Raw genomic sequence first — 24,404 nt, forward strand, 5'->3', positions numbered from 1 at the left:
CTCGGTGCACATGTGGTGAACGCTCCCGATGGTTAGCTGTTGCTATTTAGTATTAGTTTGGTAGCCTCGGTAAATGCAAAGGCAAGACTGAGAGGAAGTAGTTACAGAAAACAGAAACACCTTAAAAATATAGGTTTCCAAGGTACAGGTTTCAGATCCTGAGGGCCTGGGCTGCCTCAGCTCCCCTATGTCTCCCTCTCCCTGGGCTGGGTACTGGGCTTCTGGGACGTGGTCTTGCACTCTGGCCCCTGACCTGGAAGCCTTCAGCCTCTTCAGGCCCCTGTTGCTGGTGGCAGCAGCCCATACCCATGGAGGGGGGGCAGGGCTGCTGCAGGTCTAGTTCCTTGTCAGGCACTGTATTCGAGGGACCCAGCTCTGAGGTCTCAATTTTGGGAGAAACTCAGAAATCTCCTTTGGGATGAACTAACTAGTATTCACTCTTGACTCTTCACTTCCGCAATCTGGCTGGCTCTGCTCTGAAAATGGAAGCTGGGCTGGCATCTTGTTTTCTCTTGTGCCTGTTTCTGTCCCCCTCTGCTCCCTTTCAGAGCAGGAGGGGTCAGAAAGGATGGGTTTTGAGAAGGTCTGCTGTAGGAAGGTGAGTGGGAGCAACTCCTGGCCTGGAAGCCTGGTGTCCAGAGATTACGTGTGGGCCGCGGCTCCGTTGCGACTGGCCATTGCAGCCTTGTCAAGATGCTGAATGTGTCCCACAGGGACTTCTCCCAGGAGTGACACTCTGTGTGATGCCATTAGATACGCTACCTGTTTCTGAGCCTAGAGGTGGGTCAGGAGGCTAAGGAGACTGTTGCATCCTGTGAACTCTTGAGTGCCTCCTGGGCTATGATTATTTTTTATTTCATTTATATTCAGTTCTGTGCACATCAGCTTACCATTGTTTGGAGGTCCTGGACACCTTCATTAAGATAGCAGCTTTCCCCCTTTGCAGATCCTTTGCCTACAGACCATCAGCCACCTGATCTCAAATTGCCATTCCCAGTTTACCTCTTGGTTTTTGTTTTTTTTTTTAAAGATTTTATTTATTTATGTGACAGAGATAGAGACAGCCAGCGAGAGAGGGAACACAAGCAGGGGGAGTAGGAGAGGAAGAAGCAGGCTCATAGCGGAGGAGCCTAATGTGGGGCTCGAACCCATAACGCCGGGATCACGCCGTGAGCCGAAGGCAGACACTTAGCCGCTGTGCCACCCAGGCGCCCCTACCTCCTGGTTTGAGAAGGCTCTGTTTAAGGCCTTCAGTAGCCTGGGTATCTACCCACTAGTTGCAGACCCACTATTACAGAGGAGCACATCAACTGGGTATTTAAAGAAAAACTGTCCTGTCAGCTATACAACTGGTCTACCTCCCTCATTACCATAGATTCATGCATATCAACTCATTGTACCCATTCCAGTGCAACAGTAGATTCTACTCCTTCTTTCCTTTGAATACCGACATCACCACCAGCAATATCCAAGGGACAGCAAGCAAGAACACCACGAAACACCGTGCCCCCTGGAAGACCATCTGTGGGTGGACACATCAGGCTTTCCTGCTGGGATGTGCTTCCTGCCAGTGCAGGAAGCTGGAGGACTGCTCCTTGGAGCCTGGGGTCGGATGTATCAGCCTGATTGACTTTGGTCCCTGTGGTGTAGTTCTCTTGTGGCTCTCTTCGAGCAGAACCTGACTGCCCCCTGGCCCCTCTTGTTTCCTGGTGGGTCTGGGTGGTGGTTTGTGATTTTTCACCCACTGTGCCCCACCATCCTAGTGCTATCACGTTGGGGGTTAAGTTTCAACATACACAGTTTTTGATGGCACAAACATTCAGTCTGTAGCAGACCCCTCAGGGGCTTTTGTCTGCTTGGGCTGGAGCACAGGTGTTCTAGAAAGCCCTCTGTTGCATCCAGACTCTGTGACATTGCTCTAGACTCGACCTCGAGAATGCACTCATTCACACTCATTGCTGGACCTGCTTCCTACTCCACATCCCACCATTGGCTGTGATGGCCTTCCCTTTCTTCCTGGGTCTGCCCTTCCTTATGTCTCATTTATGACTCAGGCTTTTCTTTCCTTTGTATTTTGTAGTCATGTGCCTTGTTCCTCATCCTTTGAACCTCAGCCTTGGCAGAGCCCTGCAGGGTATGTGTGAGAGCCTCAGTAGAAGCAGTGAGGAACTTGACTGGGCCCCAGAGTCTGCTTATTCTAAGATAAGTTCATTTAAATGCTTGACGGGCTCACGAAGGGTCTTCTCACTCCTCACCTGGAGTTGCATCTTCACATAGGAATCACCATCTTTTTTTCGTCACATGGGCATGTCTGTCTGCCTACCTTGTCTTCTCCTCAGATGAAACCAGAGGCTTCAGTTCAAATTTTCAGAAGCTCCAGGGTCTTGATGTTTCATCGACTTACAGTAGAGGTTTTCAGGGGGCTAGTGACTAGCCCAGTGGGACCCAATGGCCATCTGCTTCCCTGAGTGGTTTTCTGTGTCCCCTCTGATTTCCATCCCACCCACTCCCCGTGGGAGGCCCTGATTCGTGCTGACCTGTTGCAAGACTGCAGCTCCCTGTGATCAGTGCTGCTGCTCGGTGCACATACCGCCCACACGGGAGGGGCATGGCTCCCGGCTCTCTGATGTCAGACGGGAGCTTGAAGTTGTCACTTGCTTTGGGATTGGAGGGTAGCAACAGGGAGGACCCACGCAAGTCAGGGCATAGGGGAAGGGCCTGTGGCTTGGAGGGTGTGGGGCGAGTGTCTGTCAGGGTGGCAGGGCCCTCACATGGGCATGCATGTTGTGACGTGTGTGCCTAAGTGTCCCGCTAGCGGGTGAACCAAACGGCCCATGTTCTCTGCTCTCTGGATGCTGCATTCTGTGTGCTTGACCTTAAGCTGACAGGTGGGAACCCCCTTGTTTATAGATTTTATTTTTTTAAAGCCCTTTTTGTAAAACACTAACCTCAGCGAAGGAGAAAGAAGGAAGAAAAAGCAGAAAAAGCTGAGTTCAGCACCTGCAGTTTGCTGTATTTTTCATCTTGCCTCAGCAAGTTGGCACCACAAATAATCTGGTCTTCTATGCTTCAGTGACGCTGCTGCCCAAGACCGCGCTCTCCTCCTAAGGCAGGGTGTTCCTGGGAGCCGGCATCGCTCCCCTTCCCCAGCCTGCGGGCTCAGGTGGTCGCACGGATGTGTGTGGCCAGGGCAGGGGATCCAGGTGGGAGGCGGAGCACGGAGGGAGCACTGACCAGCAAGAGGGTAGGTCATTAATTTCAGAATGATTTCTGGAATCAGCTAAACATTTCCTTTTAACCAGTTTCCCCAACCTCACATTCTTTGTTAGTTCAGGAAAAATGTCATTTATAATGGATGTTGCCTTGATAAATTGCTCCCGAGAAGCGTAGCATTCTCATTAGTCTATATAATGAGAAAGACTTAGTGGTGACGTAGCTGCCCAGATATTCGCCTGATTGGAAGAATATTTGCCTATGCAGTCTGCTCTGGAAGGCCTGGGTAAAGGGCAGTGGGGAAGGGGCAAAGGGCTCAGGCCGCCTGCAGGCTCTGTGGCTCCAAGGGTGTGATCTCCCAGCATGCTGTAAGAGCAGACCCCAACCCCATGGGGTCCTTTCTGCTTCCTGGTGGACACAGGCTGTCGTGTGCTATGGCTTCTTACCTATGCTGCCACTCCAGCCCTCTCCTGTCCCCAGTCTGGCTGCCTGCATGGATTGGGACCTTAGAGTCAGCTGAAGAAGAGAATTTGGGTGCTATAGTCCTGCCTTGTTCTTTTTTTTTTATTATTCCAAAAGAAAAAGAAGAGTATACATATATAGAGTGAATTCTGTTTTGCAAAGTACTTTTGCATATGTGGTTTCATTCCAATCACTCTTCCGTGTAGGTATCAGAGCCGCTTAGGTACTGAGAGATGCAGTGGTAGTTCTAGGGTTTATGGCTTGTAAGCAGTGGCATTTTGACCCAAATACTCGGCCCCATTGCAGATTCCTTTTGCCCTTCTGCTTGTTTGAGAATGGACAGTTTACCCAGCCTTTCTCCACAGGGGCCCATTGTGTTTTTCTCTCTAGGGCCCAAGGCACTTCTTCATGTTAAGAGTAGTGCTTAAGGATGTGTGTTAATTCTTGCAGGCCACTGGGGCCTCCTTTAGCAGATGGTTATTACCAGGCATAGTGAAGATACTTTTCCAAATTCCTAATAACCACCAGGCAGGATTGCTGGAGGAGGAACGCAGACCCACCAAAGGGCTGTCTTTCTTGGTGCCTAAGTTAATGCAATGTTGACACATTTTGCTGTGCTGTCAGCTAGAAATCTGAAGTAATTTTATTTTTCAAGAGAAGGTAATAGAGTTCTTGGCTCTCCTCCTGCTTTAAGGAAAGTTTCCTAGTCCTCCAGAATAGTTCCCATTCATCCATCCATCCATCTACCCACCCACCCACCCACTCATCCATTCACCCATCTAACCATCCATCTGTCCACCCAACCATCCATCCATCCATCCATCCATCCATCCATCCATCCATCCATCCACCTACCCATTCATCCACCCACGCACATAACCATTCATTCATTCATTCATTCATTCATTCATTCATTCATCTTTTCTTCCCTCCTTCCCTTCCTCCTTCCATCCAGTGGCTGTTGAGTCCCTATTTGGTACTACTCTGGAGATTGAAGATTCCAACATGAATAAGATTGTTTCTGTTCTGAAAGAACTCATAGTTTACTGGGAGAATAAGATATGAAAAGTACAAATTATGATATGGTTGGTGGTGCAAGTTCAGTAATTAGAGTTTATGAAACATGTTCAGAGTTGGAGCAGAACATTCACAGCAAGGGTTCTGGAAGACCTGGCACCTGAGCTGGGTTTAGAAGGGTGAATTGCAAGAAGTTGAAGGAGGACATGGCTGGGGGATGGCCTTCCTGGTAGAAGCAGCTCCACAGGAGAAGGATCTGTGAAGCATCATGGTTGGGGAATGTGTGTGCTCTTCGATATTGCTGTGAGGTTTGGGGTGGGAGAGAGGAGGAGTGTGAGGAGAGATGAGATAGACATTAGTGGAGTCCAGATTATGGGGGGCATCAGTGGAGCTGTAGTCACCAGGTCAGATGGACCCTTCATAAAAGCCAAGGCTAGCCTACTAGCACGCAGGGCATAGCCCTAAGGTGTTATATGGGAATCTCTGTTACTTTCTCCGAAATGACTAGACCTTTTTTATGGATTAGGATGCTCACAGAGGGGTGAGTATTTACCCAAGATTGTACCCCTTGTAATTTGCAGAGTTGGGGTTTGAAGGTGATTTTGCTCTTAGCCACGATGCTGATCTCCCTCTTCTGTTGCTCTGAAGTTTAAGCTAAGCATCTACCCCTGGATTTTCCTCATATGTTATGTTTCAGGAAATGTTATTTGATGTAAGAATCTATCTGAATCTCTATAACAATATGCCACGGAATAATAGGGTTTGGATGGATTGCAAAGGCCGAGAAACACATTCTGTGGAGGTTGAAGGGAGGGGAAATGCTGAGAATAACAAAGATGGGGAGGGATCTGGGTCTTTGAGTAGGAGGTCCTCATCGTCAGGAAGGGGAAAGATGAATGTGGGAACTGCTAGAACAGAGAACAGGGGAAACAAGCTAATGGGACTTCAGGTGTCAGCATCTCAGGACTAATTCCTCGGGTAAGGAAGACCCTGTGAGTGGCCGGCCACTGAGAACGGGGACCTTGCCTGCTCCCTGGCCCTGCAGGATTGCCTGCTACCCCCAACTGGAAGGAGGTGGACCTGGAGCTCTTTGCTCTGGAGCAGGAGGGAGGGGAGTGGTGGGGAGAGAGAGAGGGGAGAAACCTAACCTCATACCACCACCAAGAACCGTATCAGCATTCAGAGAAAGTTGAAAGAAATCTTTCAGCTGGCTGGCTACCTAGCTCAAGGCTAACCACACTCTTAACACAATAATAAGTCAATCCTCACTGAATAATTAAATAGAGAGCCTTCATAAGTATTGACTTAATGTGACAGCAAGTCTATAGTGACTCGGGGTTTGCTTATGTAAACACAATCTCTTGTTCAGCTTACTTAGCAGTTCAATGAAATAGAACAGTCCTTCAATTAAAATCAAATGATGCATATGTTTAATTCTTTTCTCTTCTTACTGGGTAATAATAGGTTTGGAACATAGGTGAAGGGATTAGGGAAAAATGGAGAAAAGGCTATCTGCCCATCTGCTTGTGTTTTCAGAGGCCGTGAAGGAGTATATCCAGAGGTGGCCTTGGGAAGATGGATATGGTCTTGGCCTCCATCTCTGGGCCCTGGGTAGGAGACCCATCTAGACCCTCCAGATCCTCTCCCAAAGCAGGCTTGGCTTGGCCACAGTGGTCGGTGTGGCTGTCTCTTGATGGTGGCCTGAGTCTAACTGATTGCTTCCGGTCCACTGGGGGTGCAGCGGTTCCAACCACAGCACTCTCCAGGCCATTTCTTACGGATGCCCTCGTGCCTCACCTGGAGGGGAGAAGGGGATGCTGTGGCATCTCCAGGCTGGATGGCGAGGGGGGCCAAGGAGCAAGGGGGCATGCCACTGGTTCCCTTGGGTGACACCAGAGGAGAAATAAATCTTCCTCGTTCTGTGGCTTCAGAATGCTGGGAGAAGGGGGGGGGGCTGGGAAAAAGATGGAGGGTGAGGGGCAGGCCGGATGGTGGAAGGGAAAACCCATCGGCTTCGGAGCTAAGATTTGAAGCTCAGTCTTCTGGTCTTGCTGCTGAGATAGTAACTGAGTTAATTAACCTCTCTAGGTCTTTGTTTCCTTATCTGTAAAGCAGAGGTAATAATGCCAGCTTCAGAGAATTGTTGTCAGAGTAAAATGTAGGGATGTTAGGAGAACTACTTTGTGTGACATTGCACAAATGCAGATGATGCTTGTTAATACATCAGAGATGTTATGTGCCTGGGCTGAGCCTAAAGGGAGAGGGCGCATGCCTTCTGCACCATGTTGCATGCTCAGGAGTGGGCAGTGGGTCTTCTGATCTCAGCAGCGGTGGCAGCAAGCAGGGCCAGGGCATCTGCTATGTACCAGGCACCATCCAAGTACTTACGTACATTTGCTCATTGGACATCTCATTCAGTCCTCGCCATGACCACACGAGGTAAATACTATCATTACCTCAATTTTCTAGTGAGAAATTGAGACTTGGAGAGGTTTAATGACCTACTCAAGGTTACGAAGTTAGTGAGCAGCTAAAGCCAAGCCTCAAACCCAGTCAGCAGACGAGATGTCAGAAAACGGACTTTACGGTGCGCTTCTGGCTGGGGCGGAGGGGAGAGGGGCTCTCGCAGAGTTCAGGACCTACTGTGGGAGGAGAGCCAACGTTTCCACCTGTGGCAGCCTGCGCTGGGGTCGTGTTCACGTCCAGAAGGGCCTGGTCTGCTTTTCCCAGCCCGGCACCAGGTTCTGTCTCCAACCTGTAAGCTCCTGGGTATTGGAGCTGCCCTGGAGCGAGGAGCCGGTTCCCTGAGACGGTAGCTTTTCTCTCTCAGCCTCTTTGGCTTGGGACAGAGGGTCAGTTAAATTTGCTGATGCTCCTGGAACCAGTAACACTTTTCCTAAATGAAGGCTTAGAAAAATCATTGTTTATAATAACTCAGGATTCCTGAAGCCTCATTCAATTAAACTTGAAGAAATAATTACAATGTTAAAGCAACTTTATTAAAAGAGAACATAACAAGCAGTGTATTCTATTAGCATCTTTGAAATGTACTTCTGGATCTCCTTAGTTTATAAATTTACCATTTTTTCCCTGTTTGCAACCAGGGTGCGCACACCGTATTGTCTCCTGATTTTTAATCCCGTCACGTGATTTCATGTTTGACTTTTCATACATTGGCACAATCTACATCCTTGTCATTTTTAACAGCAAGGCAGCTTTCTGTGCCTCGTCCGTCTGAGCCATTCCCCTCTAGTGAAGCTGGGGAAAGAATCCGAGGCCGGGGCCATCCTCCTTCGTGAATTCTATTAGCCTCTGTTTTCCAAAGCTCTCACTAAGGTGTTCCTGCAATGCTGGCGCTTTCACACGGGTTCGTCAGACCCTTCGTGGGTTTGGTTTTTGATCTGTGTCCTTTTTGGTGTATGCCTTTTTTGGTTGCTTTGAACTTGGACAGAGAAGATCATATAAAATCAGAGAGTAAAGCTAAACATTAGTCAAGAGTTTTTCTGTTTTAAGGGTCAGAGTCCCAACTAGCTTAAGAAAACTAGAAAGGAATTTATCGGCTTCCAATCAAATATAGAAAGGGTAGGAGCATATTGCAGGACTCGGATACAAATAGGCCTGTCCCTGTGCCTCCTTGTCTCTTGTTTCTGCCCCTCTCTGGAGGTTAGTGGCGTGCTTATTCTTACTGTGACCATGAGGCTGGAACCATCGTCCTGATTTATCTGGGCTCACATCTGTGGTGTCTCATAATCAGAGAGAAAAGAATGTTCTTCCTTGCCATCTCCATTAGGAAAACCTCAGGGAGGGACCCTGTTTAGCCTCGCTTGTGTTACTTCCTTATCCCTAAACCACTAGTCAGGGTGGCCGGGGACACAGTTGTAGGGTTGGCCCAGCCTGGGTCCTGTGTCCATCTTTGGCCCAGGACGGTAGAGTGCCATGGTTGACAGCCTTCACTACAACTACCTGGCTGGACGAGGAGGTCCCTTCCCTCAGTCCACCCCCAGGGGAGCTGCTATTCTGGGCAGATAGAATAAATATTCACTGCACACTTGAAGAATACACAGAAGGGAAGGAAGCCAGGTTGGAACTTGAGTTCATGAAATCCGTGGTGGCAGTGTCCTGGAAAGGACGAAGGATCAGGCTGTCCGCGGTTAGCCCTGCAGGTGTCAGAAAGCGGCCACGTGGGTGAAATCCATTTTCCCCTTTCTCAGTGTCACATAACATTGAACCCACTTAACCAGGCCCTGCACTGCTGGAGGGGACCTCAGAAAGCCATTCCAGAGGCACTTGGGTCTATTAAAGCCATTTTCTCTGCATTCCCATAAATTGTCTATGAGGCCTATCATGAGTAATTTGCACTTTTCGGGAGCCCCCTTTCCCCTCCATGAAATATTCAAGTGCCCTGTTCGTTTGCATGAGGCAGCGCTGGCGGCTGCCTCTGGAATCATCGTCCGCCGTGGTGGATCATGACAGCAGAGCGGGAGGAAAGACCGTGTCCTTGTTCGCAGGTGCCTGGTCTTGGTGCACTGGCTGTCGGTCATATGGCTGTGTGGTCTGCCTCTCAGAGCGGCTGTTTCCTTGCTGGGGAATATGTCTACTTTGTGGGATTGTTCAGAAAATTAAATGAGGTCACAGTGTCGGGCACATAATAGGTTCTCAATAAATATTAGCTTCCTTTTTTCCTTCTCCACTTCTATAGAAGACCAAGAGAGACCCATTGGTTTCCATGGCAGCAGCATAACAGGTATAATCTGATAAATGGGAACTTTGGGAAGCTGACAAGAACTTCAGACCAAAATGCCACATACTGGTCGGCATTGGAATGCTCTGGGGTTCTGTGGAGTGATTCACCTTTTATTGTTTTAGGGGAGACAGACTGGAGATCGGGAAGGTAATTATAATTGAGACCAAGGGCAGTATAGGTGCTTGTACTTTTGCTTGGCTAAGACCCAAGCATAGAACTGAGAAGAGTGTGTCCAAGTGTAAGTGCCTGTGTGTGTGTGTGTGTGTGTGTGTGTAAACACAAGTGCTCTTTGCCTGGGGACCAAGAGCCTTCTCAGGTCATGGCCTGAAGTGTTACTTTCTTCCCTGACTGGGTCATAAAGTGGGACTGTTTAAAGCTGAGACCGGGGAGTGGGGTCTCCAGGGTCCCCAGAAGCCCCCTCTGCAGCCCATGCAGATTGGCACATCCCCAAACCTTGGTGTGCCTCAGCATCCCCTGGAGGGAGTGTGAAAGCACAGACGGCTGGCCCCGGCCCCCAGAATTTCAGATCTTGTATGTCCGGGGTGGGCCTGGAGAGCTTGCATTTCTGACAAGGTCCCAGTTGATGGTAGTGCTGTTGCTCTGTAGACCACACTGAGAACCGCTAACCTACAGGAAGTCTACCTGGCCTCTCCGGCCTGGGCGAGCTCCGCTTGTGTGGGTGGACCTCTGCACGTCCAGCCCTGCCTCCTTTTCCCTCCGCAGGAGCACACCTGCCTGTCAAATAGGGTTGCCAGATCTAACAAATAAATATTCAGGATTTGAATTCCAGATGAACAATGAAAAACCACTTAGTATTAGTTATGTTTAGCTTAACGTTAGTATGTCCCAGATATTGCATGGGATATACTTACACTAAAAAAATGCATTGTTTACCTGAAATTCAAATTAAACGGACATCCTGTATTTAATCTGGCAACTGTTTCATCAGATTGGGGGTCAAGTGTCTCTCCGTGGCTCTCCTGCCGCTTGCCTGTGATTGAATAGGCTACAGCTGCTGGTAAAACCAGCCTTTGGGTTTGTGTTTTTCGGACAGAGCCACCTGCTGCCCCTGAGCTCATTTGGCAGTCTCCACTTGGTCTCCCTGGGATGGACTTGGCTTGTGTTCATATTGGTTCTCTTGCTGGCTCTCTGTGCTTTTCTTTGTCTGTCTCTCTTTCTCTCGTGCTTTCTTTTATGCCATCTTTCTTATGCGGATTCTTAAAAGACAGAAATATGCAAAGTGATGGGGGTGGGCCAAGGTAAAAGTCTCTTCCTTGCAGTGAGAACAGAGTCCACAGAGCTGACCTCACGGTGTCTGCAGGGAAGAGCAGTGGCTGCCTGAGGATGGCGCGGGGAGCCCCACTGGCTGGCCGTGCATTGCGAAAAGGATAACATTGACCTTGGAGAATGCATCTCCCAGGGCTGGGCTGGGAGCGTTCATGGGGCTGGTTCACATGGGGCCTGGAGTCCAGCGTGTTGCCGGCTAGCAGGAAACTGACACTGCTTGGTCTCTGATGCGGACAGAGGGAGCCGGCTGCCGTGGACTTCAGCCTGTCTTGAGGGGCAGACGGTCTGAGCAATCAGAGGCCTTCTGGAGACTTGGACACGGCATCCTCCTAACTGGCCCCATTTGGCCCTCTCTCTTGCCAAGGCCACTTTGACTCTGAGAATGGGGAAATGGAGGAACAGAAGGCCCAACCGCGGCCCTTCCCTTTACCCGCCCGTTTGCTGGCTTCTGTGCCCGGGCCTACCTCCTCTCTTCCCTGTGCTCTGAACAGAGCCGAGGGGCCTGCTTATAGGAAGTAGGCCATGGCCTTCGAGGGGTCTGGCAAAGGAGCCTTGTGCATGTTGCCTGGCTTTGGGGGCCTGTGTTCCTCTTCCTGTGTCCTCGGAGTGACGTGGAGAGTAACAGTGGGTAGGGAGGCCATCGTGCACCTGGGGCCAGTGTGGTGAGGGACAGGGTGAAGGGCCATCTCTCCCGGCTTGCCCTGTGTGGGACGCAGACCGACCTTAGCAGGTCGAACAGGTATTTCTCCTTCTATACCGGACACAGGAAATGCTGTTCCCTGTTTGCCCTTGCCGGTGCTTGGCAGGCACAGTGCTGGGGACAAGATGTCTGCTCGAAGTGCCCCAGCTAGCTAACATAGCCCCGTGAGGAAGACAGGCGGGCACGACTCACCCAGTTGAAAAACTGGGGACTCTGTGCTCAGAGACATGACAGGCCTGCCCAAGGTCACACAGCTAGTGAGTGATAGAGAATGGCCATGGAACAGACACTTTCTCCTCTCCCAGCAGCTGGATCTGCCCTTCCCCCCACCCTTACTTGGGGGTCCTTCACCTTCCAGTTCCCGGCTTCCTTTTCTCTCATCTCTTGTCCAGTGGCCTTGTCTCTCTTTGTGGACATTCTCCTTGCTCGTGCTTTGCACCTTCTCTAGTCTGTGGGCCCCAGTGACATTTTGAGAGGCCTTGTGGATGCTGGGGCCAGGGAACATCCTTGAGGTTCCTGGTGCCAGTGAGTGGAGAACTCACCTCGCAGAAGGGAAGGAGGCCCCGTGTGCCCTTTGGGGAATGGAGCTGCCTGGGAGGCTCCCCTAAAGTCTGCGGCAGTGGGCAGTGTGCTTCTCCTCAAGCCCTGGGTCCTGGCCTGGTGGCCATTCTACCCTGACCCCATCAGCTGGGATTTCTTTCTGACATTGCACTGACATGCGTACCCTTCCCATCCTTAGTCTGTCAGTCATGTGGCAGGGACTCAGTACGTGTTTAGAGGAAGGATGAGGAAAATCAGTAAGGTCTGCCACTCGGGGAACATACGTCCCAGTTCCAGAGACCAAGTAGGGTGGTGTCAGTAGGTCTCTCTACAGTTACGTATGAATTGCAGGCTCCAGACTCTCGGTGTGGCCGGAGTACCGGAGATGGGAGAAATCCACACAGCAGGGGTGGTCAGAAAGGGCTTGGTGGCGAAGGGCTGCAGGTGGGCCTTGGGGAGGCGCTGAGAGGGAGCCCGGCCTTAGTGTGATCAGGTGGGATAGGAACGCCCTCCTGTATTTGGGCTAAGAGATGACTTGAACGCCTCTGGGGGAGGAGATGGAAACTAGGGCTTCGCCTGTCACTGGTAGCTTCCTTGCTCACAACCCGCAGGAGCTCCGTCTGGCTTCATGCTGCCCAGCTGCAGGGCTCCTTAGCGTTGGCCTGACCATGCGCCCCCGGCTCCTTCTGGAGGGAGGTACTTGGCCAAAGTGAACAGTGAAGTCCCTGAAGGGGCTGTATGAGTTTCCTGTGGCCGCTGTCACAAAGTCCTACAAGCTGGGAGGCTTAAAAGAGAAATTTAATGTCTCACAGCTCTGGAGGCCAGTGGTCTCAAATCGAGGTGTCGGCAGGGCCGAGCTCCCTTGAAAGGCTCCAAGAAGAATGAGCCCCATGCCTCTCTCTCAGCCGCTGCTCTTGCCTGCAATCCTTGCCTTCCTGGGTTTGCAGGTGCGTCCCTCTCGTCTCTGCCTCCGTCTTTACACACCTTCTCACTATGGCTGTGTCCCTCTCCCCCTTCTTATAAGGACAGCTGTCATTGGCTCGAGGGCCCACCCTCATCCGCTAGGCCCTCATCTCCGTCAGGCTGCAAGGAGCTCATTCGGAGTAAGGTCCCGTCACAGGTGCTGGGAGTCAGGACGCACTTCAGCCCACAGCACATGCCTAGAGCTGTTGTTTCACTTGCCTCCAAATCCCCTCTACCTAGTAAAGTCCCTGCCCCCACCCCAGGTCTCTGGGGGACTGGGGTGGGGGCAGAGGCCACCCCACTCACACTGTCAGAGGGCCTTCGCGCACGTGCAGGGCTCACAGTAGGACAGACGCTGTTCTTGCTGTTCAAGACCAGGTCTTACTCTGCAGGACTTGAAGACTTGGTTAGAAATGCTGTTAGAAGCCCGGGTTAGAAAAGCCCCTGTTTTGGGGCTGGGTAGTGAGGAATAGAGTGTTTCTGGGCAGGAGTGAGATGGAAAACAACTGCAGATTTCCTTTTCTCAGGGATGCAGAATGATGGTTGTGGAAGGACCCTTCAAGGAATTCTGCGTGGCAGCAGTGAGACCTGCCAGAAAGGCCCCCACCCCGTCCTTAGTTCTGGGGCAGAGCCCTGGCTCCACTGCTCAGGAGCTCCATGATCTTGGGCAAGTAGCTTCTCTGAGTCTCGGCTTCCTCCTCTGTCACTGGGATAGTAACAACAATTGCTTGTCACATCTCAAAGAGTTCAGGTCTCAGTGTTTGTTGAGGATTGAATGATAAATGGCTGAATGTGGAAGTATCTTTTCTTAAGTCATTTTTTTATGGTGGTAAATTTATACATTACGTAAAACTTACATTTCAACCACTTTTGAGTGTGCGGCTCAGTGGCATTAAGTATAGTCACGTTGTTGTGCAACCAACACCACCATCCCTCTCCAGAACTTTCTCATCTGCCCAGACTGTGAAAATGTCCTTTGCGAAGAGCACTTTCTATTCACTTGGTGAATAAGGAAACCGAGTCCTGGAGAAGTCAGAGCTTGCCTGAGTCACCCTGTGAATCAGCGGCTGAAGCGAGAATGCTGGTCCCCGGCCACTTAGCGTGGTGTTCTCCTTCTGTCTCCCACGCCTCTGTGGGCTGCAGGGTCTGGGGACACGTAAGGCATCCTTGGGGTTGAATTCCCCCGGAGAGCTTCCTCTCCGCAATCTGTACGCCCCGGGACAAACCAGAATGTGTCCCGTGGTGGGACACACCCAGCTGTCTGCTCTGAGGGTCTTCCTCTCAACCTCTTGTCTCTCTCTTCCGCTCCTTTCTCAGACAGAACAGAGCCCCAGTGGATGCCCAGGGCAGCTGAATTTGGGGCAGCCTTTGGGATGGCTTTGCGAGGTACCTTATAGCGTGGAGAGAGCGGGGGCAGCGAGCCGAGGGCTGGGTTCTGGCCCTTCTGTAGCTACCACAGCCTTCTCACGGAGCATGTATTTCTTGAGGTCCTAGTGTGTGCCCTTTGGGAAAACACCAGGGAACAAGACTATTCCTCCCTGTTTGGAGCTGCCGTGAGGCACAAACGGTATGGTACATGAGGACCTCACGGCAAAGGGCACTCGCCTGTAGGAAGTGATGACGGGATGGGGGTAGAGGTGACATGGCCACCCCCAGCCCAAGCTGATGGGAGCCAGGGTGCTGGGCAGGTTAGACTTGGGTGCCTTGGGCTCCGTGGGACCTTCCACATCAGGTGCTGGAGACAGACCCCCCGTCAGAGAGCATCTGCCTTCAGGCGGCTCATAGTCACGGAGGGAGGCGCCCAGGTAATTATGAAGCAGTGTCATGGGTGCAACAGAGGGAAGGGGTCACGGCAGGTTATGTCACCAGGGCAAGAAAGGGCTGATTCTGCCCTCGTGGGACAGGGAAGCAGGAGGAGGGCCAGCAGGGGAGGCTTTGCTCCAACCTGATTCAGAAGAGGCCAGTCAAGAAAGCCCGGGTTTCTCACCCTGGGGAGACTCTTCTTTACCTGCTTGAGGGCTGGCTCCCGTGACCCTCAGAAGGACCCTGTGAGGTGGTGGGGCAGGGATTATTGTGCAGATTTTCAGGCAGGCAGAGTGATGTGTTGAAGGCCTTGGGCAAGGTCACCCAGGAGTGTTGGCCCAGCAGAGAGCAGAGCCCACTTTCCTGCCTTGGTCCCAGGCATTCTTGGAAAACCCAGCCCAGGTTCGGTCTGTGTTCCTCTGACGGAAAGATCCATTCATAGCCCGCCGGGCTTCAACTGTGTCCCCGGCTTTCCAGGAAGTCTTGTCCTCAGGAGCTCCCAGCCTGAAGCCCCCCACAGGCTTGGGTCCCCCATGTTCGTCCTCTCCATCTTCCTAGCTTCCACCCACCCTGGGAACCTGGGGGAGGAGCTGCTCTGCCACAGAAAAGGTGGGAAGGCGGCCAGACTAAACCGTTCTCTCTGTTGGGTCTTCTCCTGACACCAGGTCCCGGCTGGCAGACTTCCACGCCAATTGTCGTGCCTCCTACCAGACGCTCACCAGCTGCCCTGCCGACAATTACCAGGCGTGTCTGGGCTCCTACGCCGGCATGATTGGTAAGCCGCCCCCGTGCACCTGGGCTCGAGGTGGCTCGTGGCTGCCCGCTCCCCGCAGGCAGGGGCCCGGCTCAGGGCCGGAGGATGGACAGCCTGAGCTTGCTCTTCTCTGCAGTGGGAAACCAGAGCAGAGGCCAGCCCTTTATCGTGGAGGGAGGAGGGCCCTGGGGGTCTTATAAAGCTTTTGAAATGAGAAGGTAACATTTATTTCCTGGTTCGGACATTCCAGGTACTGCGCTGAGCGGTATACACAGACGGTCTTATTTTAGTTCTCACGACAGTGCTTACTAGGGAGGGGTTGGTGTCTCCATTCTATAGATGGGGAAGCTGAGGCTTAGAGAGGTCGAGTAACTTGTGCAGATTCGCCTAGCCAGTAAATGTTGGCTCTGGGATCTAAACCCAGGATGTGCGCCTTAGTCTCCGTGGCTCTAGAAAGCACGCGGTGCTTGCTGGCGGAGAAGGCACGGGCCCGTGCTCCAGGAAGCAGGGAGCGGGGTGGCGGCTCCTGGATACCTCCTCTGCTGGCTCGCTCTGTCCTCCGTGTCCACGCCCCTCTGCCACCTGTGGCATGGCCCCTCGGTCACTGGGTTAGTCATGCTGAGAGTGTGTTTGTGAGTTGGGATGTATATGTGTTTGAGGGGGCAGGTGGGAGGGAGAGGGGGGGGTTCCCAAGCTGCTTCTCTGTTGTGTCTGGGGCCTGGGGCCCGAAGAGAAGGCCTGACCATTCCTCTCTCCTTTGCCTTCCCTTTCTCCCTGCCCAGGGTTTGATATGACACCCAACTACGTGGACTCCAGCCCCACTGGCATCGTGGTGTCCCCCTGGTGCAGTTGTCGTGGGAGTGGGAACATGGAGGAGGAGTGTGAGAAGTTCCTCAGGGACTTCACTGAGAACCCGTGCCTCCGTAAGTCCTACCAGGTCCTCCCGGTGCCCCTCACGTCCCGGAGGAGCCCTGCATGGCTGCCGTGGCCACCCCCTTCTTTCTCTGCTGGGATGCTCAGTGTGATCCGTGGGGCTTTCCCAGCAACTACAGAGACCTGGGGGTGTGTGCTCTTGGAGACTGCTCCTGCTGNNNGGTCAGTAGGCCAGCCTCAGTCTACTACTGGAGGCCTTGAAGCTATGTCACGTCAAGGTCAAAAGTTTCTAGTCTGTTATCCTGAGAGCTTCAGCCAGGTTCCTTCTCAGCATCTGTCACTTGTCTCTTTAAGGATCCATTCCCGCTTGGAATTGGTGACTTTCTTTTCAAGTCATGAGACTGCTGTTGAAAAGGCTAGAGAGAGAAGTTAGCCACACGCCCTGCCTGCTTTAATCTGCTCAGGCTGACACCCATGCCTTCCACCCACTTGAAAATCTCCGCCCCCCATCCTTTCTTGCTTCCCTCCATCAATCCATCCTCCTTCTTTATAGCATTGGGGATTCAGAGAAGTGAATCTCAGTGCCTGTCATTGAGAAGCTCACAGTCTCAGGAAGGCACACCATCATGGGGTCACTGTGATCACAGTATGGGGCGAATGATGCTGGGGTGGAGGTCTGTGCTGGGCTCTTCAGGAGCCCAGACTGGCAATACCAGTCAGCCTGGAGAAAAGGCCCTGGGAGCTTCTCAGAGGCCGGCGCATTGAGGGACACTGGGCATCTGTCAGCTGACGAGGCAGGGAGGGCATGCCAGTGCACCTTGGGCAGAAGCAGCCTGTAGGAGCTGCAGACGCTTGGTGTTGCCAGAGAGCACCTGGACGGGGAGGGAGAGTCCTCCTCGTGAAGGGCCTTGCAGTCCTGAAGATGTTAGGATCTTGTGGTCCTGCGGGTGGTGGAGGTGGTGGTGAGGCCACTGAAGGGGCATCGGCAGGTGGCATTGTACCAGACCCACATTGCAGAAGGCCCACTCTCTGGTTCTGGTGCGGAGGGGTGGGGATGTGGTTTTGACAGGTGGCCCAACACAAGTCTGCTCAGAGAGCGGAGAAGCTGCTCACAGACAGAACAGTGTGATTGACCCGGAGCAGTGGCGGGGAGGGGAGAGGAGAGATGGAGTGGACAGGTCTTTAGGAGGTAGGCCTTACTGGTGGCAAGTGGGCAGTTGGGGAGGCATAGTGGGGGACTGGTGGGAGAGTGCACCCCTCCAAGACTGGAAACATGGCCAGAAAGCAGTGATGCAACAGGAGGGAGCGATGCCTAGTTGGGACATAGACGTGATGACCTTGAGGTGTGTCTGGGACTTGGAGGTAAAGATGTTTGTGGGCACTTTGTTCCAGGGTCAAGTCTTGGGGACAGTTTTGTTCAAGAGGTCATTATTTAGTCCTCAGTGCATTGGTGTAATGATATGGGGGTGGGTGAGGCCACCCCGGGAGGAGGGCTGAGTCGGGGGCTCCTGGAGTGCCAGCAGCAGGACCTGGAGCCAGGAGAACCTGTGCTGGGGAGGGGGGGTTTGGGAGGTGGGGGGGGGATTGGGGGGACAAGTGGTCTTCAGCAGCGGATACCCTGGAGAAGCCGGTGCTCACTGCTGCGGGCCCGGCTTGCTGCCTCCTTCCAGGCTCCCCACACCCACTTCCTGTTCCCTTCCTCTTCCACATTTCTTTCTCTTGCGGTTTCTTTGTCTTTTCCAACCTCCCTCTTGCTGTTTTCTCCTCTATGTGTAAGATGTCAGTAGTGTCTGGAAAGGAGCTCCGGAGAAGTTAAGTTTGGACAAGCCACAGCCTGTCCCCAGCTCTGGGTTGTTCCAGAGAAGGCAGCTTTATTTTTTTATTTTTTATTTTTTTAAAGATTTTATTTATTTATTTGACAGAGATAGCCAGTGAGAGAGGGAACACAAGCAGGGGGAGTGGGAGAGGAAGAAGCAGGCTCATAGCAGAGGAGCCTGATGTGGGGCTCGATCCCACAACACCGGGATCACGCCCTGAGCCGAAGGCAGACGCCTAACCGCTGTGCCACCCAGGTGCCCCTAGAGAGAAGGCAGCTTTAGGATGTGAGGGGCAGTGTCCGGTTTCTCTGCACCTACCTGCTCTCTCCCCCCACAGGGAATGCCATCCAGGCCTTTGGCAACGGCACAGATGTGAATCTGTCCCCAAAGAGCCCCTCATTCCAGGCCACGCAGGCCCCTCGGGTGGAGAAAACACCTTCTTTGCCAGATGACCTCAGTGATAGCACCAGCCTGGGGACCAGCGTCATCACCACTTGCACATCTGTCCAGGTGAGGGGCCGTGGCTCTGCAGCTGGGGAAAAGGAGCGGGGGACAGGTCGAGGGCCTTAGAGAAGCACCTTGACACCCGAAGGAGGGGTGGGACATTAGCGAACTGGGGGCCAGGGACGGGCGCATGAGTTCCTTCCTTTGGATCAGGACCCAAGAGCAGGGAAGAGCTGTTGGGGCTAGTTTTTTGTGCAGACGTTCCCTAGGCATTCACCTTACAAGCAGGAAGCACCTGTCCTATCAGAGGATTGTGCTAGATGCCATGGGGCTCCAGAAAAATGTAAGGGTTACCATCACGAACCATCTGCTAATTACCAGGTATTGTGCTCGCAGATTCTCTACCGATTTCATTGCATTTTTACACAGTGAGGTGTTTTATGCATGGGAAACTGGCCCAGGAGGGTTAGGCAGCATACCCAAGGTCACACAGCTGGTTAGTGGTAGAATGAGATTTCAAACCAATGTCATACTCCAGAACCCATGGTGTTCATTTGTCTGTCTGTCCATCCATCCATCCCCCGGCGTGTGTTATGTGTGCGTTGTGCTCCAGGACTAACATGAGATGCAAGGGAGACATTGGTGAATGAAACGGACACATCCTGGGTTTCGTAGCCCTTATGGTCCAGTCTGGGGTCAAACAAATCAATGAGCATCGGGCGTGGACTGTGGTCAGTGCCATAACAGGGGACACAGATGGCACCGTGTGGGCACGTCATAGGGCTCCCCGCTCAGGCTTTCTCTCTGCTGTTGACTGCCCTCAGGCCTGATGACAGTGGTTCCAGGAGATTCTTTGCTTAGGAGGTTGGTTCTAGTCACAGCGCGCGCACACACACACACAGCGCTCTTACACTCACATAACACACACATACATGCTCATGGACACTCACACAGCACAACCACACACTCTCTCACACACATTCTCAGACACTCAACTCACATAGACACGTTCTCTCCCACGTGCTCATACACACATACGCTTTCTCTCTCTCTCTCTCTCTCTCTCTCTCTCACACACACGCACCCAGAGCAGAGTATAAAAGAGGACCTCGTGCAGAATATCAGAGCAAAGACTTGAGTGAGATTGAGGGTGGTGGGGTACGGTGGGGCAGTTGGGCCCGCAGTTGCCAAGAAGGTTCGGGGGCTCTGAAGTACAGTTGGGGGGTGGGGAGAGCAAGGCCCGGCTGTGTGCGAGGTGGTGAGGACGCGGGTCTGAGTGGGGCGGCAGGCTCACGGCACCCCCAGGGGGCATACAGCTGTGGAACTGTAGCTGACACTGTCGAACTGTGTCCTGGAAATATGCTGAGAGTAAACCTCAGCTGTTCTCACCACAGAAAGGGAAAGAGAAGGCAAATGGTAAAGATGTGAAATGATGGATATGTCAATAGGCTTATGAATATTTCACGGTATATGTATACGTGTCTTGGGTCATCATGTCGTACACTTGAAGTACACACAATTTTTGATGGTCAGTTCTAACCTCAGGAAAGCTGGAAACCCCTCAGTGCCAGGACGAGGACTTGATCAGGGACAGGGCCCGGGGGAGTGTTCGGTGCCCTGGGACCCGTTGTACTGCGGGAGCGGGTGCGGGTGCCCATCCTGGCTGCAAAGCCCACCCCCCTTCCCTCCTGGTGGGCTTCTCTGTGCTGCGGTAGCTGACCTCCAAGTACCCTCGTGTCGGACTCAGCGTGGGCCCTTCCGGGCCCTGCACCCCTCCCTTAGGTCACCCCTGCAGATCCGGGCTGAGGTGTTCGTGTCACCCTTGGGCAGCTCCTAATTACACTAGCCATGCTTGAGTGGCTGCCGGCGGGGGCTCGGGGCCTGCCGCGCAGGCACCGCTCAATTTCATGCCAGAGTGGCGGGCAGCCCGCCGTTCAGGGCTGGGCCACCTGGCTACCGTGTCCATTGGGGCACCACCGGCCTCCCTGAGCCCCTCAGGGCTGGCTTACACGGGGAGATGCTGACTCGGCGGCAGCAGCTGACCTTTCCCAGGACGCTTACTGTGACTTGCCGTGAACGTAGAGGAGTTCGAGGCCGTGGCCTGTTGCCCCCACTGCAGCCCGCCCAGGGCCTGATGGCTCGGACTCCTTTCCACCCCCCCCACCCCCCATTGTCGCTCAGCAGTTTGCTAAACTGTGGCCTGGTTTCTTTTAGCCTCAGCCTGGTTTTCTGCAGACTCACCATCTGGGGGCTGGTCTTACGCTTGGCTTGATTCCAGTGGAGTTAAGACACGATCTGCAAGTGAGCTGATGTCTGGGGAGGTGCCTGCGAACAGAGCAGGGCTCTGTGCGTGCTAGGTGTTATGGATGCGGGGGGGGGGGCCGGGCTGGGCAGGCTGACTCGCAGGGGTCCCCAGGCCTGGACCCCGTGACTGCCCACTCACAGTCTAGTGACTGAGTCCCTGCGGGTGGGACAGCTGAGAACGGCCATTCCAGGAGAAAAGGAAGAGATCCAGACCCTCGGAGGGGCGGGGGGCACCAACCATCATGCCTGGCTCCTTCTCACTGAACCTGGGAGGGCCCCTGATCTGTATTCATCACAGTGTTCAGTGAGCACCTACTACTCTGTGCCAGGTGTGGGAGTGCAGAGTGAGTAAGCCCTCCTCCCTGCCCTCCGTCCTGCTGGAGGCTGGTGTGGGTGGTTTGTCCCCTCCCCAGCTCGTACCCGCCCCCTCGGCTCTGCTGGCTTGGAAGGGCTCCATGGTGGCCTTTGTGGGACCTTTGGGAGTGACAGCCACCCATATCTACAAAACGGGGTCCCTGAGTGAGGACAGAGACAGGAGGCTGAGGCCAGGGTGGGAGGGAGGGTGGGGGGGCTGTGTACCCCACACACCCCTGGAGAGGGAGAGGCAAGGTCCCTTTACTTATTTCTGCCTCCTCCCCATCAATAGGCCCAGGCCCTTGGAGAAGCCTTAGAGACCCCTTTCACTGACCCAGAGATGGCAGCCAGTTGGGGACCCCACATAAGTGATTGGACATTAGGACCAGAGGGCCTTCTGAGATCTCCTTCTCAAACCCCAAAGGAGGGAAGCTCGGGGAGGACAGTAACTTGTCCGGAGCCCCAGCCCACAGCTCCTGGACAGTGGGATCCTCCTCCTGATCTTCTGCCCTGGGGGGCTTTGCCATGGTGGGGGACGGGGTCTGCAGCCGGAGGAGCTCTTGCCCGCTCACGGGGCTGCTGGAGGGGCTCCACAGAGGTGCCAGGAGCTCGGCCCTGTGTCTAGGCACCCTCGATGCTGTTTTGAGTCCTGTGCTCCTGTGCTTCCACTCCTGGCTGTGGTCCCTGCTCCAGGCAGCCCTGCCTGCCTGGAACTCTCTGAAACTGGGAGAAAGCATGGCAGGATCTGCAAAACGGTCTCTCCCCCTCCCTTCTGGCCTTGCCTATATGTGTGTACACATACAACCCTCTGTGTGAATTCCCTCCCTGCTCTGTAGGCGGCAGGTCCGACTTGGACTCTGAAGCCCAGCCAGCCAGTCCCCTGGGGTCGGCGTGAGGGCTGGGGTGAGAAAGATGCCGGCCCGTGCCCTTGTCCGTCCCTCGGAGCGAAGTGCCTGTCCTTCCTCTCTCTGCCCAGTGAGTCCTGCTTGGATTCACCTTTCGGGGTGTTCCCCACCTGACTCTGTTCCTGCCTCGCCTTAGTTGAGCCCCCATCATGATGTGTTCCGCTGCCTTTCCCAGGTGCGTGTCCCTAAGGGACAGGGGCTGCCTCTCACCCTCTCCGTTGCCCTGTGTACCCCGGTGCTCAGTGCGTGGCACTGAGTGGGTGCTCCAGAGAGGTTGAAGGAAAGAACCCAGAGCCCCTGGTTCAGTGGGTTTATTGGAACTTGTCGCTCTCCATTCTAGAACAGGTCTGTGTGCTTCCTTGCTTGTACGCAACTCTGATCAGCTTACCTCCTCCTCGTAGCTGCTGTCTGCGTGCCCGCCATGAGGGTAGGGAGGTGAAGAAGTCTTTCTATGGAGGGTCCATGAAGCTTGCTTAGAAGGCTCTTCTGTCACATGATGGGGCCTGGACCAGGGCGGTGCCGTGGATGGGGGAGGCGGGGAGATCAGCAGCGGGCTCTTGCTTTCTCTGCTCATGGTTTGTTTCCAGTGTCCTTGGTGTTCTCTGTGCTTTTCTCTGGGCCAGTTTGCAAGGACCCCCTGGAGTCCTGCCTTTCCCTGGGCTGCAGGGCCCTGGCAACACAGTCTCCTTTGCTCTTTTTGTCTCTACCAGCCAGTTTTTGCTCTTACTCTTGGTACTTCCCATCACATGCGGGGGCATTAGAAATGTATTTGGAGGGGTTGATGCAAGCCCCCCTCACCACACACCTACAAGAGGCTCAGCAGCCCATGGATGCTTTTGTCCCTCCTCATGCTGCCTGCTGTCGGGATGGATCTCTGACCTTGTGCCCAGGCCCGTGGGCATCAGAGTGGGGGGCCCAAGAGGCCTGGCTGTGTGTCCGTACAGTTCTGATGTGTGAGTATGGCTCGTTTCCAAGCTTTGAAAGACCTGACTGCATTCCTTCTTTTCTTTCCTTGCTCTAGTTCCCCCTGTAGTCGTTTATTTATTTGTCCATCAGGACCTTTCTTCATTTATTCCACATAGATCCTTACTGCACGTTACTCTGTTCCAGGCTCTGAGGCTGACCAGCTCAGTAGGCCAGCACCTTGTCCCACACTGGTAGGATGGGCAGAAGGCATGCTCAGATAATGGGGGGAGGAAGCCACTGGCACACCAGGAAGACTGATAAGGTGACGGATCCAGAGGAGAGAGGGCTGCTTTGGACTGGGAGTGGAAGCAGAGGACTCAAGGGCCACACTGTTAACCCCGCTGCTAGGCCTGGAAGACGAGGGAGGGCTGAGTATGTGGTGACGTGGAATTGGAGTGGAGTGGGTGAGGGTGTCCAGGCAGAGGGGCAAGTGGGAGCAAGGGCACGCAGTCAGCATAGCACAGAACAGGTCCGGTAGGGACCTGCCATCTGTTTGGGTAAGTCAAGTTTTATGGGAACAGAGCCAGACCCCATTGTTTACATATTATCCATGTGCTACAGGCAGAGTTGCCTAAAATACGTACTAACCAGGGCCTTTGCAGAAGATGTTTGCCCACCCCCTGGTCTAGAGGAGTGACAGGCCCTGGGCTGGGTGAGAACACAGGGTACCCACATGGGAAGGACGGGTGGGAATACAATCTGATGAGCAGGCTGAAGTGGGGGTGTGGGGGGGCCACCAAAGGCTTTGACAGGGAGTGTGGTGGTGGGAAGATGGGCTCTATGATCTGGGAGGATCTCTGCCTGGGACCGCAGGTGGACACTGGCTGGCAAGGGAGACACGCCGGCAGACCTGTTTGATCTTTGTCATAGTTGATAGTCACAGGTAGGCAAAATAGGAGGGCTGGATGAGGGGGTGGCAGGGAGTGGAGGGGAAGAGGAGTGAGTTACTAGGTGGGCCAGTCAGGAGGAAGGTGGCTAAGGACACTGAGACCTGGGGCTGGGGCCAGAAACAGAAGCCGGGGATGCAGTGTTCCCACGGATGCCAACTGGCAGGGCCCCGGGACTGCCAGACCCAACTTTGGAAGTGGGGACAGAGGTGGGCAAGGAAGAGGAGGAAGACAATAATTCCTCCCAACTGCCTGGGCAAACCCCCCCCCCCGGGAGAAATTTCTAGAAGGATGAACTTTGCCTTTGCTGCCATTTTCCCTCTGTGTCTGTGCCCCTTCCCCCATTCAGGTCCCCCAGTGCCACCGGCTGC

The 24,404-nt window shown here is 53.6% G+C and overlaps 1 protein-coding gene across 1 annotated transcript in view; it reads left to right on the forward strand.

The window, feature by feature from the left end:
- The window catches only part of GFRA2 (GDNF family receptor alpha 2), an 84,510-nt gene that overhangs the window by 54,074 nt on the left and 6,032 nt on the right, over positions 1–24,404 (forward strand). Inside the window, exons 5-7 of the mRNA XM_008702097.2 lie at positions 15,395–15,504; positions 16,266–16,406; positions 18,511–18,683. Of these exons, the coding sequence (XP_008700319.2) occupies positions 15,395–15,504; positions 16,266–16,406; positions 18,511–18,683 (424 nt within the window). The remainder of the gene's footprint in view (positions 1–15,394; positions 15,505–16,265; positions 16,407–18,510; positions 18,684–24,404) is intronic.

Source organism: Ursus maritimus, unplaced genomic scaffold, assembly GCF_017311325.1.
Source record: "Ursus maritimus isolate PB19 unplaced genomic scaffold, ASM1731132v1 scaffold_11, whole genome shotgun sequence".
Lineage (NCBI taxonomy): Eukaryota > Metazoa > Chordata > Mammalia > Carnivora > Ursidae > Ursus > Ursus maritimus.